This window comes from Megalobrama amblycephala, linkage group LG14 (assembly GCF_018812025.1).
Source record: "Megalobrama amblycephala isolate DHTTF-2021 linkage group LG14, ASM1881202v1, whole genome shotgun sequence".
NCBI classification, from domain to species: Eukaryota; Metazoa; Chordata; class Actinopteri; order Cypriniformes; family Xenocyprididae; genus Megalobrama; species Megalobrama amblycephala.
This window is the reverse complement of record NC_063057.1, coordinates 11108762-11123495: the sequence shown is the minus strand read 5'-3', so window position 1 is coordinate 11123495 and position 14734 is coordinate 11108762. Positions and strand designations below refer to the sequence as shown.

General features: G+C 38.9%; 1 protein-coding gene across 4 annotated transcripts in view; it reads left to right on the top strand.

The window, feature by feature from the left end:
- Window positions 1-14734, top strand: part of btbd11a (BTB (POZ) domain containing 11a) — a 168761-nt gene that overhangs the window by 12980 nt on the left and 141047 nt on the right. For 2 of the 4 annotated variants that reach the window (XM_048155190.1, XM_048155189.1), the window contains exon 1: window positions 3598-4756. In XM_048155190.1, coding sequence (XP_048011147.1) covers window positions 3889-4756 — 868 coding nt within the window. In that variant the 5' untranslated portion in view covers window positions 3598-3888. Of the gene's footprint in view, window positions 1-798; window positions 846-1519; window positions 1637-3597; window positions 4757-14734 lie in introns of those variants that run through there. The other 2 variants (XM_048155191.1, XM_048155192.1) reach the window with 2 other exon arrangements.

The following is a 14734-nucleotide window of genomic DNA, read 5'->3' as shown; positions in this document are numbered from 1 at the left end:
ACTTCATTAATTGTTTCATTATCTCTTTAACTTTAACTCTGCTTCAGTGTTATTTTAACACTGTTTAGAGAGGGACCATATGCACTCTGAGCAGAGTTGATTTTGCTGTGTGCATTTGTAAGAAAAATATCCATATTTATAACTTATGAACTAGAATCACTAGCTTCCGTTGATTACAGCGGAAGAGTAAATTTTGACCTGACACATTGACGAACGTGGAAGCGCAGAGGATCGAGCAAAACAATACACCGGTCATGAATGTCAGAAAAATGAAATGTCAGAAGCTTGAGTTTGTTGGCCAGCCCTATTTGTTTGAACCACAAGAGGCGTCTACTCTCACCTAAGTTTATGCTACTCCTTCATACGCCGGAACTTGTGAATGTGCGGACGGCCGTTACCGGAAGCTAGTAATTATATTCTATAAAGTTATAAATATGGCTATTTTTTTCTAACGCTTCACTTCAGAATGCCTTTATTAACCCCCTGGAGCCATATGGATTACTTTTATTATGGATGGATGTGCTTTTTTGTGCTTCAAAATATTGGTTACTATTATAAAGCTTGGAAGAGCCAGAATTTTTTTTATATAACTCTGATTGTGTTTGAGTGAAAGAAGAAAGTCATATACATCTAGGATGGCTTGAGGGTGAGTAAATTGTGACAATTTTCATTTTTGGGTGAACTATCCCTTTAAGCATTATGAGCACAGCTGTATTTAGAAAGCATGATTTGTTATCCAGTGTTGATCATTAGTAAAGAAAATACCTGATATGTGCATTTTTCCAACCTCTCTTTCAGTTCAGACCTGCATCAGTGAATAAGCTTTGATGTCCTTTAATAGAAGAGTGAGTCTGAGAAGCATAAAAATCAAAGAACACCCATTATTAATGTGTACACTTTGCCTGTAATTCAGTATGTTATGAAATATGTGTTACACTATTATAAAATCATTTTGAACTGATCTGATTTAGAATAAAAGTCCTGGTCATAATGATGCTGAGTTTTTCTCGCCATTTGAACAAGAATGAGTTCGATATTTCTATTCGCCTATAGCTGATAATAATTGGATAATTGAATTGGAAAATAATTTTCTTTTTTAACTATAGCCGAATTTCGAAATGCCATAATCTATTAAACTACCAATTACATAATGCTACTATTCAAATGGTTCCAAGCATATTTACATCTCAGTGTGGTGCACCATCATTTTTCTGTGCAGCATTATTTATGTATGAATTTTGCCGTTCCAGTGGAGTGATATCTTGAAAAATATCTGAATGTGTGAAGTTCCTTGTGCAATTTATCGTCAATCATATAACATTATCCGTAGTATTTGTATAACCAAATTAAACCTTCCAGATGAGGAATGAGTCTGGAGATCTAAACTTAATTACACATTTCTTATTCATACTTGTTCTTTTCATCCTGATATAACCATAATGGTTTCTGTGTGTCCATAAGATGGAATTCTTATGGGAGTTCATAGGATCCAAATACATTGTCGGCTTTGTGTTTCCAGGCAACAAGCAATCTTGTTCAAGGAGAATCTGAAGGAGAAATCTCAATTAAGAAGGACAACCTCTGTATCCCAGCCTGCCACACACTGATTTATTCACATGCACAGTGCATATCTAAGGTAATTAAAATATGTAGAATTGATGAAATGTCAATAAAAGCCCAATAATATTTATTATTTATTAAGACTGAATGTTGTCAGTTAAATAAGTGCCTTTAATAACATAAACACTGCAGTACTATTAGTTTATTTCTGTTAAAAAATTTGATTTTATTGTCCATATTTATAGATTTATTTAAAAATTTGGTCATACTTTTGATTTAGGGTCCAATTCTCACTATTAACTAACTATTAACTACGACTTTTGCCTCAATAAACTGCTTATTAATAGTAAGGTAGTTGTTAAGTTTAGGTATTGGGCAGGATTAAGGGATGTAGAATATGGTCATGCAGAATAAGGCATTAATATGTGCTTTATAAGTACTAATAAACATCCAATATCCAAGTAATATGCATGCTAATAAGCAACTAGTTAGTAGTAAGAATTGGACCCTAAACTAAAGTGTTACAAAAAAATGTATTCTATAGGAATAAGGAATAGATAAGCTTTAAATAAGAACACTGGATGCAAAAAAAAGTTTAATATAGATTTTGATAGTGAAAATCCATAATATCCATAATATGTCATAATGTTTTCCCACTGTGAACAGTCAAGTGGAAATTACAGGTTCAGTTATACAATATTCCTGCCATATTGCTATACCACCATATTCACAAGCTTTGCTGAATGTGTCACATACACCATCTATACTGCATGTATACTGGTTGGCATGATATTTAATGATTCGAAAATTTTCTCATACATTGTTGTGTTATTTCCTGTTTAATTTTAAATGTTTTCCCAAATGTGTTGCCTGTGTGAGAATAGAGCAATAATGTGATAATAGGACAAGTGAGTGATTGAAATACAGAGAGGATAACCACTCAAGTACAGAATAAAAGATATTTACTCAAAATCACCTATAGATGGCGCCAGATACGCAACAATTCTCTATCAATGCACCAAACGTCGCCTTCCATGGCGCTCTCTTTGTGCGTATTAAAGGGATAGTTCTCCCAAAAATGAAAATTCTGTCATCATTTAATTACCCTCGGGTTGTTCCAAACCTGTATAAATATTTTTCTTCTGTTAAACACAAAGGAAGATATTTTGAAGAATGTGAGAAACTGAACAGTTCTGGTGCACCAATGACTTCCATAGAATTTTTTTCCTACTATGGAAGTCATTAGTGCCCCAAAGGTTACAAACTTTCTTCCTTTGTGTTCAGCAGAACAAAGAAATTCATACAGATTTGGAACAACTTGGGGGTGAGTAAATGATGACAGAATTTCAATAAATTTTTGGGTGAACTATCCCTTTATTAATTAGCTTGATAAGGAGACAGATTGCAAGGCTTTTCACGTCAAAACAATTAGTTTCTTTGTCAAACCAGAACACTTGCATAATTGAACACACAAACCCCAGACGCGTTTAAACCCATTCTCATTTCTGAAGTTTTTTGACAATTCTGGAATAATTGCCTGAGTTCGATTTTAAATGGTTTGAGACAGATGAAAGGTGCAGAAGCTGTGCAAGAGATTGCTTTGATCTGCAAATTTGAGAATCATCGCGTAAACATCTTCTGGCTATAGAGAAGGGTGTTGAGATGGTAAGAGAGAAGAGTGTTTAGAAGAGATTATGGGGTGTCCCTGATAAATATTTATTTATGTCCAAATATACAGATAGAGATAAAAATATATTTTTTAAAATTAACAATTTGTTTATATATGTGATTGGCTTATTTAGCTCTAATTATTTTCTATAGGCCTAATAGTTTTATTGAAGACGCTACTATTTTAAAACACTATTTGTCTGATTAATTTCACGTTTTTTAAATGAAAAAGCACCCATGTAGTTTTGGAGCCTGTTGATGTGATCATGAGTTATTGTCTTTCTGCATAGTCCCTCCCTCCGTAGGAGTGATTTATATACGCAGTCCCTCCCCCATGAGTGGTTTATTTGCATAGCTCCTCCCAAAATGAGTGGTTTCGCAGTGAATGATGCAGTCGTTGGTGTGAAGGCGTTCTGAGCTCTCGAATCACGCACGCAAAGTTGAGAGCAGAGGCACGCGTTGGAGAGATATATATTTTTCTGTTGACTTACCAAAACACTAAACGAATTGTCTCAGCGCGCGTTTGCAAATTAGTGTTTGCGCGTGAAATTAGGTGGCAATACATTCCTATACTGCTTCGAGGAGAGGGCGCGCCACAGGTACGCGCTTTGGGCTTTCTTTAAAATATCAGGCATAAGCCTAACATTATGAGGTGCAGCCATGGCAGGCAAGGGTAAGACAGCGGCGAGGACGCTGGAGGATTTAACGCTCGATTCCGGTTATGGTGGAGCAGCGGATTCCTTCAGGTCGTCCAGCGTGTCGCTCTGTTGTTCGGACACGCATCTGTCGTATGCGCATGGGGGAAACTGCTGGCATCTGACTGAATCCATGCACAGCAGACACAACAGTTTGGACACGGTCAACACCGTCCTGGCGGAAGACACGGAGATCCTGGAGTGCTCGGGCCAGTGCGCTAAACTGCCCGAGCTGGAGGAGGACGTGCCGTGGAGTCTTGGAGAGGTGGAAGGGGCGCTGCGCAAAGACGAGGAGCTGTGCGTGGGGAACGCGTCGCGGGAGATCCTTGCCAAGCTCTCCGCGCTTGTCAGCCGCGCGTTGGTGAGGATCGCCCGGGAGGCGCAGCGCCTGAGCCTGCGTTACGCCAGATGCACGAAGCACGAGATCCAGAGCGCCATCAAGATGGTCCTCTCGTGGACCATCTCCGTGAACTGCATCACTGCGGCGCTCAGCGCGCTGTCGCTTTACAACATGAGCACGGGCGATAAGTTCAGCCGGGGCAAATCTACCCGATGCGGACTCGTCTTCTCCGTAGGGAAGTTCTTCAGGTGGATGGTGGATAGCCGGTTGGCCTTGCGCATCCATGAGCACGCGGCGATCTACCTGTGCGCCTGTATGGAAAGCCTCTTCAGAGAGGTGTTCAGCCGGGTGCAGAGGAGCGCGCTGGTGGAAAAGGAGAACGGAGTGCCAAAGTTTTCCGTGGAGTCCCTGGAACAGGCCATAAATAACGATTCGGAGCTGTGGGGTCTCTTGCAGCCGTACCAGCACCTCATTTGTGGCAAGAACGCGAGCGGTAAATGTTTGCTTGTTATTATTTTTTACACACACTTTTTTTTTTTTAATATTTAGAATGTGCTATGTATTCATTTGACCAGCTCATGCCCTTCTTGTCATTGATTCCTGCTGGTTTGATGATGCAATTTGCACCTGAACTCAGTCACAAACCTATTTTGAGGTCAGTCAACAATCTGCCTACTTACCTCCTACCTGCCTTCTTCTGTGATAAAACTATAGAAATGGTGTTTCATAACAGTTGCTAGCAATCAGATCCCTGCACCTCCTCACTTGGTAACTATTTCATAAATGATATCTGCTTCTCTGCAGCACTGTTGATTTATTTATTTCTCAAGATAAATAACTTCTGTGGGGGGATGTGAGTAAGTCCCAGCAGGATGTTTGTTTTCAGACTTCTTATTCATTTAGACACTATAACAGGTGCAATCACAACAGGAAGGGCTTCACACTGTGTGCCGCAGTACCTTTTCCCTCCACCTGTTGAAACAAACTCATTTTTGGTTTCTGCCATGAGGGGCTTATTTTGATGGCATAATCAAGGAGTCTTATTAGTAACATTTTAAGGTTTTTATCCATTTCCAGTTAGAGAGTGTTCAGTTTGGGCTTGGTCTTTTTTATGGTTGAGGCAGATTCCAGCAAACCATAACGATTCCTACAATGAAATTCCACACTTTGCTATTCATGATGCATCTCCAGCAGTTGACACTTGTTTTACATCACCACAGGCATGCCTGTGCTTTCTCTGACAGTCTGATGTGACGCACAGTTGGAGAGTAGACTGAAAGATCTAAAGAATTATAGAGCTGAATGTCCAGCTTCACATTAAAGGGGATAGTTTACCCAAAAATGACATTTCTGTCAATAATTGCTCACCCTCATGTTATTCCAAACCCTTAAGACCTTTGTTCATCTTCGGAACACAATATAAGACATTTTTGATGAAATCCGAGAGTTTTTTTTTATCCCCCATAGAAAGCAATGTAATTACCATATTCAAGGTCCTGAAAAGTTGTAAAGATATCGTTGAAACTAAACTACAGTGGTTCAACCTTAAAAGAGTAGTTTACTTTAAAATGAAAATTACCCCTTGATTTACTCACCCTCAAGCCATCCTAGGTGTATATGACTTTCTTCTTCCAGACGAATACAATCGGAGATATATTAATAACCACCCTGATGCTCCCAAGCTTTATAATGGCAGTGCACTGAAACCACCTGTTTGAAACTCGAAAAAAAAGTGCATCCATCCATCATAAACGTACTCTACAAGGATCCAGGGGGTTAATAAAGGCCTTCTAAAGTGAAGCAATGCATTTATGTAAGAAAAATATTGATATTTAACGCATTATAAAGTAAAATAACTAGCGCTTAAAGCGCAACTTACGCGACATATGACGTCGGACGTAGTGTAGTGCGTTATGGCATAGCGTAATACCAGTAGTACGTCACGTAAGTTACGCTTTAAATATATAGTATAATCAACCAATACGTAGTCGCCATTCGGACGTATAACCTGGAACCGCTGCACTGTGTGTACATATTTTGTTTTTGCGCAAAAAAAGTACTTGCTTCACTTCATAACATTAAGGTTGAACCACTGTAGTCATGTTGACTATTTTAACAATGCCTTTACTACTTCTCTGGACCTTGAATGTAGTAATTACGTTGCTTTCTCTGGGGGATAAAAAAAAAAAAAACCTCTCGAATTTCATCAAAAATATCTTAATTTGTGTTCCGAAGATGAACGAAGGTCTTACGGGTTTGGAACAACATGAGGGTGTGTACTTAATGACAGAATTTCACATCTGTTCTAGCCACCTTAGTCATTGTTTATGGAAATTGTTATCTTTTACTCAGCCTCATGACATTCTAAGCTCGTATAATTTTATTTCTTTTGTAGAACACAAAAGAAGAAATTTGGGAGAATGTACCAGTTGCTCTTTTCCATGCATTTACAATGAATCGAGACTGAAGTTAACATAAACTTTGACTATATTTGCATCAAATCTATTTCAATTAAATGCTTTCCATTCTTCAAAGAATATTGAAAAAATTTATCACTTTTACGTCTTTTTAAATGCTTAAAATTTCCATTTATTATAATTAAAGAATGTACCTGGCTCTCTTTTCCATACAATTTCACCTTTTTGTGCCATACAATATAGTCATATGGATTTATAATGATGTTGGGGTGAGAAAATGATTTGTTCTTTTAATAGATTTTGGATTTGTCCTTGATTAAAGCCTTTATTGAGTTGCAAAAATTATGATGAAATAAATTGTGATCAAAAAAAAAAATTAAAAAATCCATGTAATTTATGTACTGTATGTTTTTGCACCGGCAGTATTCAAATGAATCAAAAGATTGCCACCTTTCCAATGCTGAGCTTCTGGCACATTTCCTGCAAGGCCTCATGTCACTGTGGCCTTATAAGGTTCAATTATGGAGCAAATTGCAGTTGCTCTTAGGAGCTTTTGCAATACAATGATTGCAGCACTGGTTGGTGATCAGGTCCTATACTAAACTCGAAGAACTTTTTGTATGCACACGTCCATGCTTGTTATGCATTACTGATTTGTTGATTGATTGATATATGTGGGTTTCTCCTATATGATTATCTCATTTTCTCCCTTCACCCTTGTTCTTTTCATGCCCGACTCCCCGCTTGTCTCGAATACGTGCATTCCTTTCCAACAGTGTATAGTTACTTGAATAGTGGTTATGATCAATTTTCCGTGGCCCACCCAGCAGGGCTGATTATCGACACACGCAACTGACAGGCCGTTTACAGGAATAATGCTCTCTCTGCAAGAGAAGGAGAACAAAGAGACCAAGTTAAAGTGAAAGATGTGTGGAGGGACCAATTGAAAAAATGACAATGTCAGGAAAGGCTGGAGAGAGGTGATGAAGGTGCATAAAATGATACTGAAAGAGCAATGACTTGAGATGAGACGGTGAAATGAGAAAGTTGGAAGAAAATTAGCGTGAAGACACCAATATTAGGATAAAAGAGCAAGAAGGACTCTTGATAGGATTTTGTGTCTTATGTAGGAAGAAAGTGGCCGCAAAAAGAGCAGACTGTGAGTCCCAGATAAGCCAAGAAAATGCAATTTTGTTTCTTGATATGAAGGGTTTTGTTGCCTCCCGCAAAATATTGCATCTCTTCAATTTCGTTCGGTGCACAAGCTGTCCCTCCACATCTATTATTGATGTATAGCTAATGTCGCTCCTCGATTTTGGTGTAATTTGTTTTTCATGAGTTGCTGACAGCAGTCGTTTCACTTGTTACTTGTCAAGCGTATATAGGCTACATGTCAGTCAGGAAATGTGTCCCTCAAGACACCTGAAAAGCGAGAGGTATAGTTGCACTGCCTAAATGTGCTTGCGAAATGTTGCTTTGGGGTGTTTTGAACTCGAAACCAAAGCAGCAAACGGTCAGCTGCTTAACTGAAGCTTGTAAAGTCTTTGATGTATCATATTGAATGTATGGCAGATTTAAGAAGTATGTTTTGGAGATTTAAAATGCAGTGAATGCACCAACTTACTTGTCAACTTACTCCATATGTCATTTCCAAAATCTATATATCTATCAACAGCATTTCTGTTACATATATTTACGCTAGCATTCAAAAGGTTTGGTAATTTTTTTTCAGTGTTTTGGAAAGTCTCTTATGTTCACCAAGGCTGCATTTATGTGCAAAATGCAGTAAAACATTAATGTTTAAAATAAATCTTTTCTATTTGAATATATTTAAATGTAATTCATTCATAGCACGGCAAAGCTGAATTTTCAGCATCGTTACTCCAGTCTTCAGTGTCACGTAATCCTAAATAAATCATTTTAATGCTGATTTGCTTCTCATGAAACATTTATTATTATTATCATGCTGAAACAGTTGTGCTGCTTAATATTTTATTGAAAACCTTGATACATTTTTTAGGATACTTTGATGAATAGAATGTTTAAAAGAACAGCTTTTATTTGAAATTGAAAACTTTTGTAACCATATAAATGTCTTTCCTGTCACTTTCGATCAATTTAATGAAAGTTAAAGTTCAATGAAAAGGGAGATATTTCCTTTTGCAGAAATCGCTTTTAGGGACTACAACAAGCTTCTTCCCGGGTTAGTGACATCACAAAACCTAAAATTTACATAAACCCTGCCCCCGGGAACAAGCAACAAAGAGGGCGAGGCCATGTTGGGCTGCTTTAGAGAAGAGGAAGAGTTGTTGTAGTACAGTGTCGTTGCCATGCTTTTATTTTACGCCAGACTGCTTCACAAACAAGGGTCAATTCAACACTGGATTTGCACAAAAGATTAACATGGCGGCACATGCTAATCGATGAGTTGAATTATAAACCAATCATTCAGAAATGTCCAGTTGCATTCTAAAAGTTGTAACTTCTTCCTGAGTCTCTCCATCAGTGTCCGACTCCGGTTTGAACAATGTTCAATGTGAGCAACAGAAGCGCAAGCTGTTAAAGCTCCGCCCTCTTTTGGAAAGCGGGCCGGGAGTAGCAGCTCATTTGCATTTAAAGGGACACACGCAAAAACGGCGTGTTTTTGCTCACACCCAAATAGGGGCAAATTTGACAAGCTATAATAAATGATCTGTGGGGTATTTTGAGCTGAAACTTCACAGACACATTGTGGGGACACCAGAGACTTATATTACATCTTGTGAAAAGGGGCATAATAGGTCCCCTTTAATAATACTAAAAAAAAGGATGTCTAACTAAGAAAGTAAGTCATAGAATTTTGGAACAAATTGATTCCGAGTAAATTATAGCAGTCTTCGGTTTGAGTGAGCTATCCCTTTAAGTTGCTTAGTATTTCTAACAGCAATCAATCCTACAGTCAAATGAGAGCAGAATCCTGAAGTCCTCAAATCATGGAACTTCAATCCTTGTGCTAGTCACAATTCATCCTGTAGTCTGTATCTCACATCATTACTCCCACACTGCTCTGATTGAGCTTGACCTTGACTTGATGTCAAAAATTATTTCCATTTCTGACAATCCCTGATTTGCAAATGTCAGACCCTATGCCATATATTTGCAATTACATATTGATTTGCGTTTAAATCAGCTGTGGATTACTATTTGTAAGACTTTGGTTACTAGATGCTGGCGTCTGCCAAATGACGTATTGGTGGGGTCTGCTTAGTCAGTGTGCATGGTGTGCTGCCCCCTGACCTCTCTGAAGGATTAAACTGTAAGAATGCTGCTCCAGCAGGTGGCTGATGAGTATATTCTGAGCCCACGCTGAGCTCAGGCCAACGGTGAAACACGCTGTCAGCCGTGATTCTCTACAACACTCCTCTTCATGAGGGCTGCAGCACGGACAGCTCGCAGCCAGATTTCACCCACTCCACACCAGCCTGTGGGGACCGTTTAACTCATAAATCATTGATACACCTTGATATATAATGCACTAGTTCTGGCTGATAAGCCAATAATTATTGTCATCAGGGCTGGATTGATAATCTGGCATACCGGGCATTTTCCTAGTGGGCCGACGCACTTTGGAGCCGATTCAAGTGTTTTTTTTTTTGTTGTTGTTTTTGTTTTTTGACAAAGAATGGCCTCAGGCAGGGACAGCAGCCCATTTTTTGGTGTAATATATAATATATGTGTGCGCGCTAGTGTTTTCAAGACTATAGATATTTCGATATGTATACCGAAATATCTGAAATGACTCCAGTGCTCATTTTCTGCAGTATCGATAAACCGATAGCTGCGTGTTCTTGCTCTCTCTTATCTCCGACGGCGACTTGACAGTTTGCCACACACCCGCCTTCTCTCACTCACTCGTCTCATTCGATCCGGCTGAATAGTGTTGTTACAGGGGACGAATTTTGGCACGTGGTTGCAGGTATTGCACATAATTTTAGGCCAGGTTTTGTACTCGCACTAAAAGAACGAGCACCACTGATCACTGATTTTTTTTGTCTTATTGCACTTAAATGGACAAATACACACAAAATTATGTCAAAATGGTGAATATTCAGGTAAACACAGTCAGTTTTGGAATGTAAACAGTTGAGAAAGAAATCGCATGTTGTGTAACAGTATATTGGATCCATGCATAACCTCTTAAAGGTGCTAAAGAGGATGTTTTGTTTTATACATTTTTGCAATATTACTTGAAACTGTCTTTACTAACTGATAAAAGACTATTTATTAGGTGCACTGAAAGGAATAATATTAATATACATCATCTGTGCACGAGGTAGGGCCTTAAAAACATCAGCCAATCATTTACGCGATCATCACGTAAACGATTGGCCCTCTGGCTTGTCAATCACTGCCATGACGTTCCTTGTGCGAGACGTGCGCGGCTGCGCGCTCCAGTAACTTTCCATACTCCACAGGCGCTGTATGCAATATTTTTGTCAGGAGACAGGAGTAACAACTGCATATTATGAGTTACCTGCGGTGAGTCCGACATAATGAATCCACTAACACGACACAGCGAATGCCAGTGGTAAACAAACACTCGTGTTCCAATACTTGTGCACGAGTTTTGGGAGGCGTTCCCTCGAAATGAGCTGTGAAGGAGGCGGGTTGTTCTTACGCATGCGCTCATTTCAAAAACTCAGTAACAGTCTTTGGTTTCTCAGTCGACGAAAAGATCCTCTTTAGCACCTTTAAAGTGACAGCAGCCTAATTTTCCTGCTTCTGTCTATCATGTTAATCAAAGAACTAAAGACATAAATGAAATCACTCGCTGCTTTCGACTGAATAACTTTTGTAACTTTAATTGTAAGCATTAATCTGCATTTAATTTTTACAACGAAGTCTATCTGGTGTTATTTTATACGGTGCCCTGCACATGACATGCAAGAAGAAAAAAAAATTAAATCGTGCGCACAATTTACTCTTTAGTTCCTTCGATTTACTAAATCGTGTGCACGATTTACTAATTCGTTCCCTCGATTTATAAATCATGCGCATGATTTATAAATCGAGGGAACAAAATAGCAATTCGTGCGCACGATTTAGCCTACTATTTTTTTCCTGCATGTCATGTCCGGGGCTCCGTAATTTTACATTGGAATACTTTTTTAATTTCTGTATTATTTCTTACCCGAATACTACTGTTAGACCAACCTTAAAAGCGTAAAGCCATGTTTGTCATTTATCTCTTTATTCTGTGTGTGTGTGTGTGTGTGTGTGTGTGTATTTTGAACGACAGAGTATATAGATGGTGTCCGACTGGACTGATTCTGGATTGTAGTGGTGGGCCGCCTGGACCAAAAATGCCTGGGCTATTTTTTTGTCCCAGTCCAGCCCTGATAGTCATATTATGGAGACGATGTTTCAAGACAAGTTTTCAAAATTTGGGCTATTTTTCACTTGATGCATGGTCTTAAGGCAGGAACACACCAAGCCGACGGTCGGCCGTCGGGCAGTTTTTGTTTGTCGGCCGACTAAATTTTCTCTGTGTGTTCCACACCGTCGGCTGAAGTTGGTCCTCGTCGCCTTTTTTTCGGCCGATTCGAAATGTTGAATCGGCGTCGGAGCTTCTCGGTCCATCGGGCCATCTGATCATTCTGATTGGCTGTTCAGATACTGCCACCTGCTGGTTCGGAAAGGCATTTCGTCTCACACAGGCGCAGAACTGATGTGCTACTTGGCCATCGGCTGTCGAGCGTTGGTTAGGTGTGTCAGGCCAACTTTGGACACAGACGTCGGCTTGGTGTGTTCCGGCCTTTAAAGAGGACCTATTATGCCCTTTTTCAAAGTGTTGATTTTGTTGTCTACTAGAATAGGTTTTCATGCTTGAATGTAAAGTCATATTTTTTTACACAAATTTTACATTATTGCAGCACCTCGCTTCCCAGTTTCTTTGTCAGTAATACTTTTAGTTCCAGTTTCTCTACTTCCAAAAAGCACAGTGTGCTATGATAGGTCAGTTGGATCTGTGTCTTGTGATTGGTCAACCGCTTCGAGCATGTTTCAGAAATCTCACGCACCTTTCAATACCTGGACGTAACGACAACACACTACTAACGCAACTCAACCAGGCCTTGCACCCTTTATTTTGTGTATGGCTTGGGTGGGAATTATTTAAATGAGGAATACTGTGACATGTGCGTTCTCAGAAGAAAACTCAAAACAACAATCAAAGCATTTCAGAGAGTTCAGAAATGGTGTTTACTGATACACTTTTCAGTGCACTTTGTAACTTTGCAGACCTTTTTCATGCTCAAACAACATTACACACTAAAGCATAATAGGTCCTCTTTAAAAACATAATTGCTGTGGTGGAATGTTAAAAAACGGTGAGCCAGATTGCAATAGCCAAAGACGGTTGTTAGACGACTAGTCGATCATCATAACCCATCCCTAATTCCTAGGATTAACCTGATGCTGCTTCATCCATGATGAACGGAGTCTTTAATGAAGATCTTTGGACATTCCCAAAGGCCCTGCAAATCATATTTGCATGCTGTTCTTGTTTTCCACAGTCACGTTTCAGTCTCTGTACACCAATAGAGCATGTAGCTTGTTGCAGACTCTCCCTATTGACATGTACGATTATTTAGTTAAATCCCATCTATTTGAAGTCTGCCATTGCAAGCTAATTTCAAAAGTAAGGTTTCATGCTAGAATGAGTTGTTGTGTCCTTGACTGCCTTTTGACGTTAAAATCCCGTAATCCTTTCAGATGTGTTGATGCAGCCTGCATCATAATTGCATAATTACCAAACTGTTTTGAAGTCGCTTGTTTTCTTTCCGTGAGAAACAAAAGCCTTGAGCTGTCGCAGTGTTTCTTTCTTTTCTTTCTATAGACATGAGTGTTTTCTGTTCTCCCGACAGTCATGTTCTTGTCCTGATGATTCTCTGCAGTGTTTACCTGTGTTTAAGATGAGAAGAGGAATTTAGATGTGTTTGTGTTGTGTGAAATTCTGTTCAATTTTGGAACAAGAACTTTATATATTTTTTTTTAAATGTATATAGATATGTACCGTGTGTGTGTGATATACATTAGCTTCAAGGCACAAACGTCTTATTTTAATTTCACGAAGTCTTAAATGTCAACAGTCAAGAATCGTCAGGAATGTTGGTTGGAATAAGTAGATATTACGTGACATACTGTATTAGAAACAAGACGCCACGGTTTAGTGTGTCATATAATCTTTAAAACATGCCCAGAAGTTCTGCAAGACCCATGCGTCATTTATTTTACATTCCTCTAAGCTCTGCATTATTCAGATGACTGTTACAGTTTCGCAATAATTTTCAGTCTCTGATTTTGTCGAAGTGAATTCCATTAAAATATAGACATAGGTCCCATTAGTTAGACATTGCTCTGTGGGAGGTAAACGAATCATTGTCAAAAGCTGCATATTAAAGCATTACGCATCTCTGTGGCTTAAACATCCTCTTGCTGGGGCTATTTCAGGCTCTGCACTGGATGAACCCCAAAGGCTGTATGAGATTGTACACAGGTGCATGTTGAAACATTTTTTTTTTTTTCATTCTTGAGGTTTTACATCTGCCTAAAATAAATATCTGGAATTTAGTAACCAACAAAATAGAGATTGCAGCAGTTTCTGTTTGATTTCTATATAAAGCTTGGATGTATGGCTATGTCTTCCAGTTCTTTATGACAGTCAGTTTAAATCTTGTCCATGTGTGCTGATGAGTGTTTCCTGAATTCCACTCAGGAATCTCCCCATCTGTATTTTGCATGTCTCTATTGCTATTGGAATTCAGCAAATGTGTCCCCACTTCACTTGTGATGTAATACACAGGCGTTTTCTGCCTCCTTAAAGCGATAGTTCACCCAAAACTAAAAATACTGTCACTATTCACTCACCTTCATGTCATTCCAAAACTGTATGGTTTTCATTGTATGGTCAAAACCCCCCCACCAATTTTCAAAATATATTCTTTTGTGTTCCACGGAAGAAATGACAAGAGGGCGAGTAAATTGTAACGGAATTTTCATTTCTTGGGTGAACT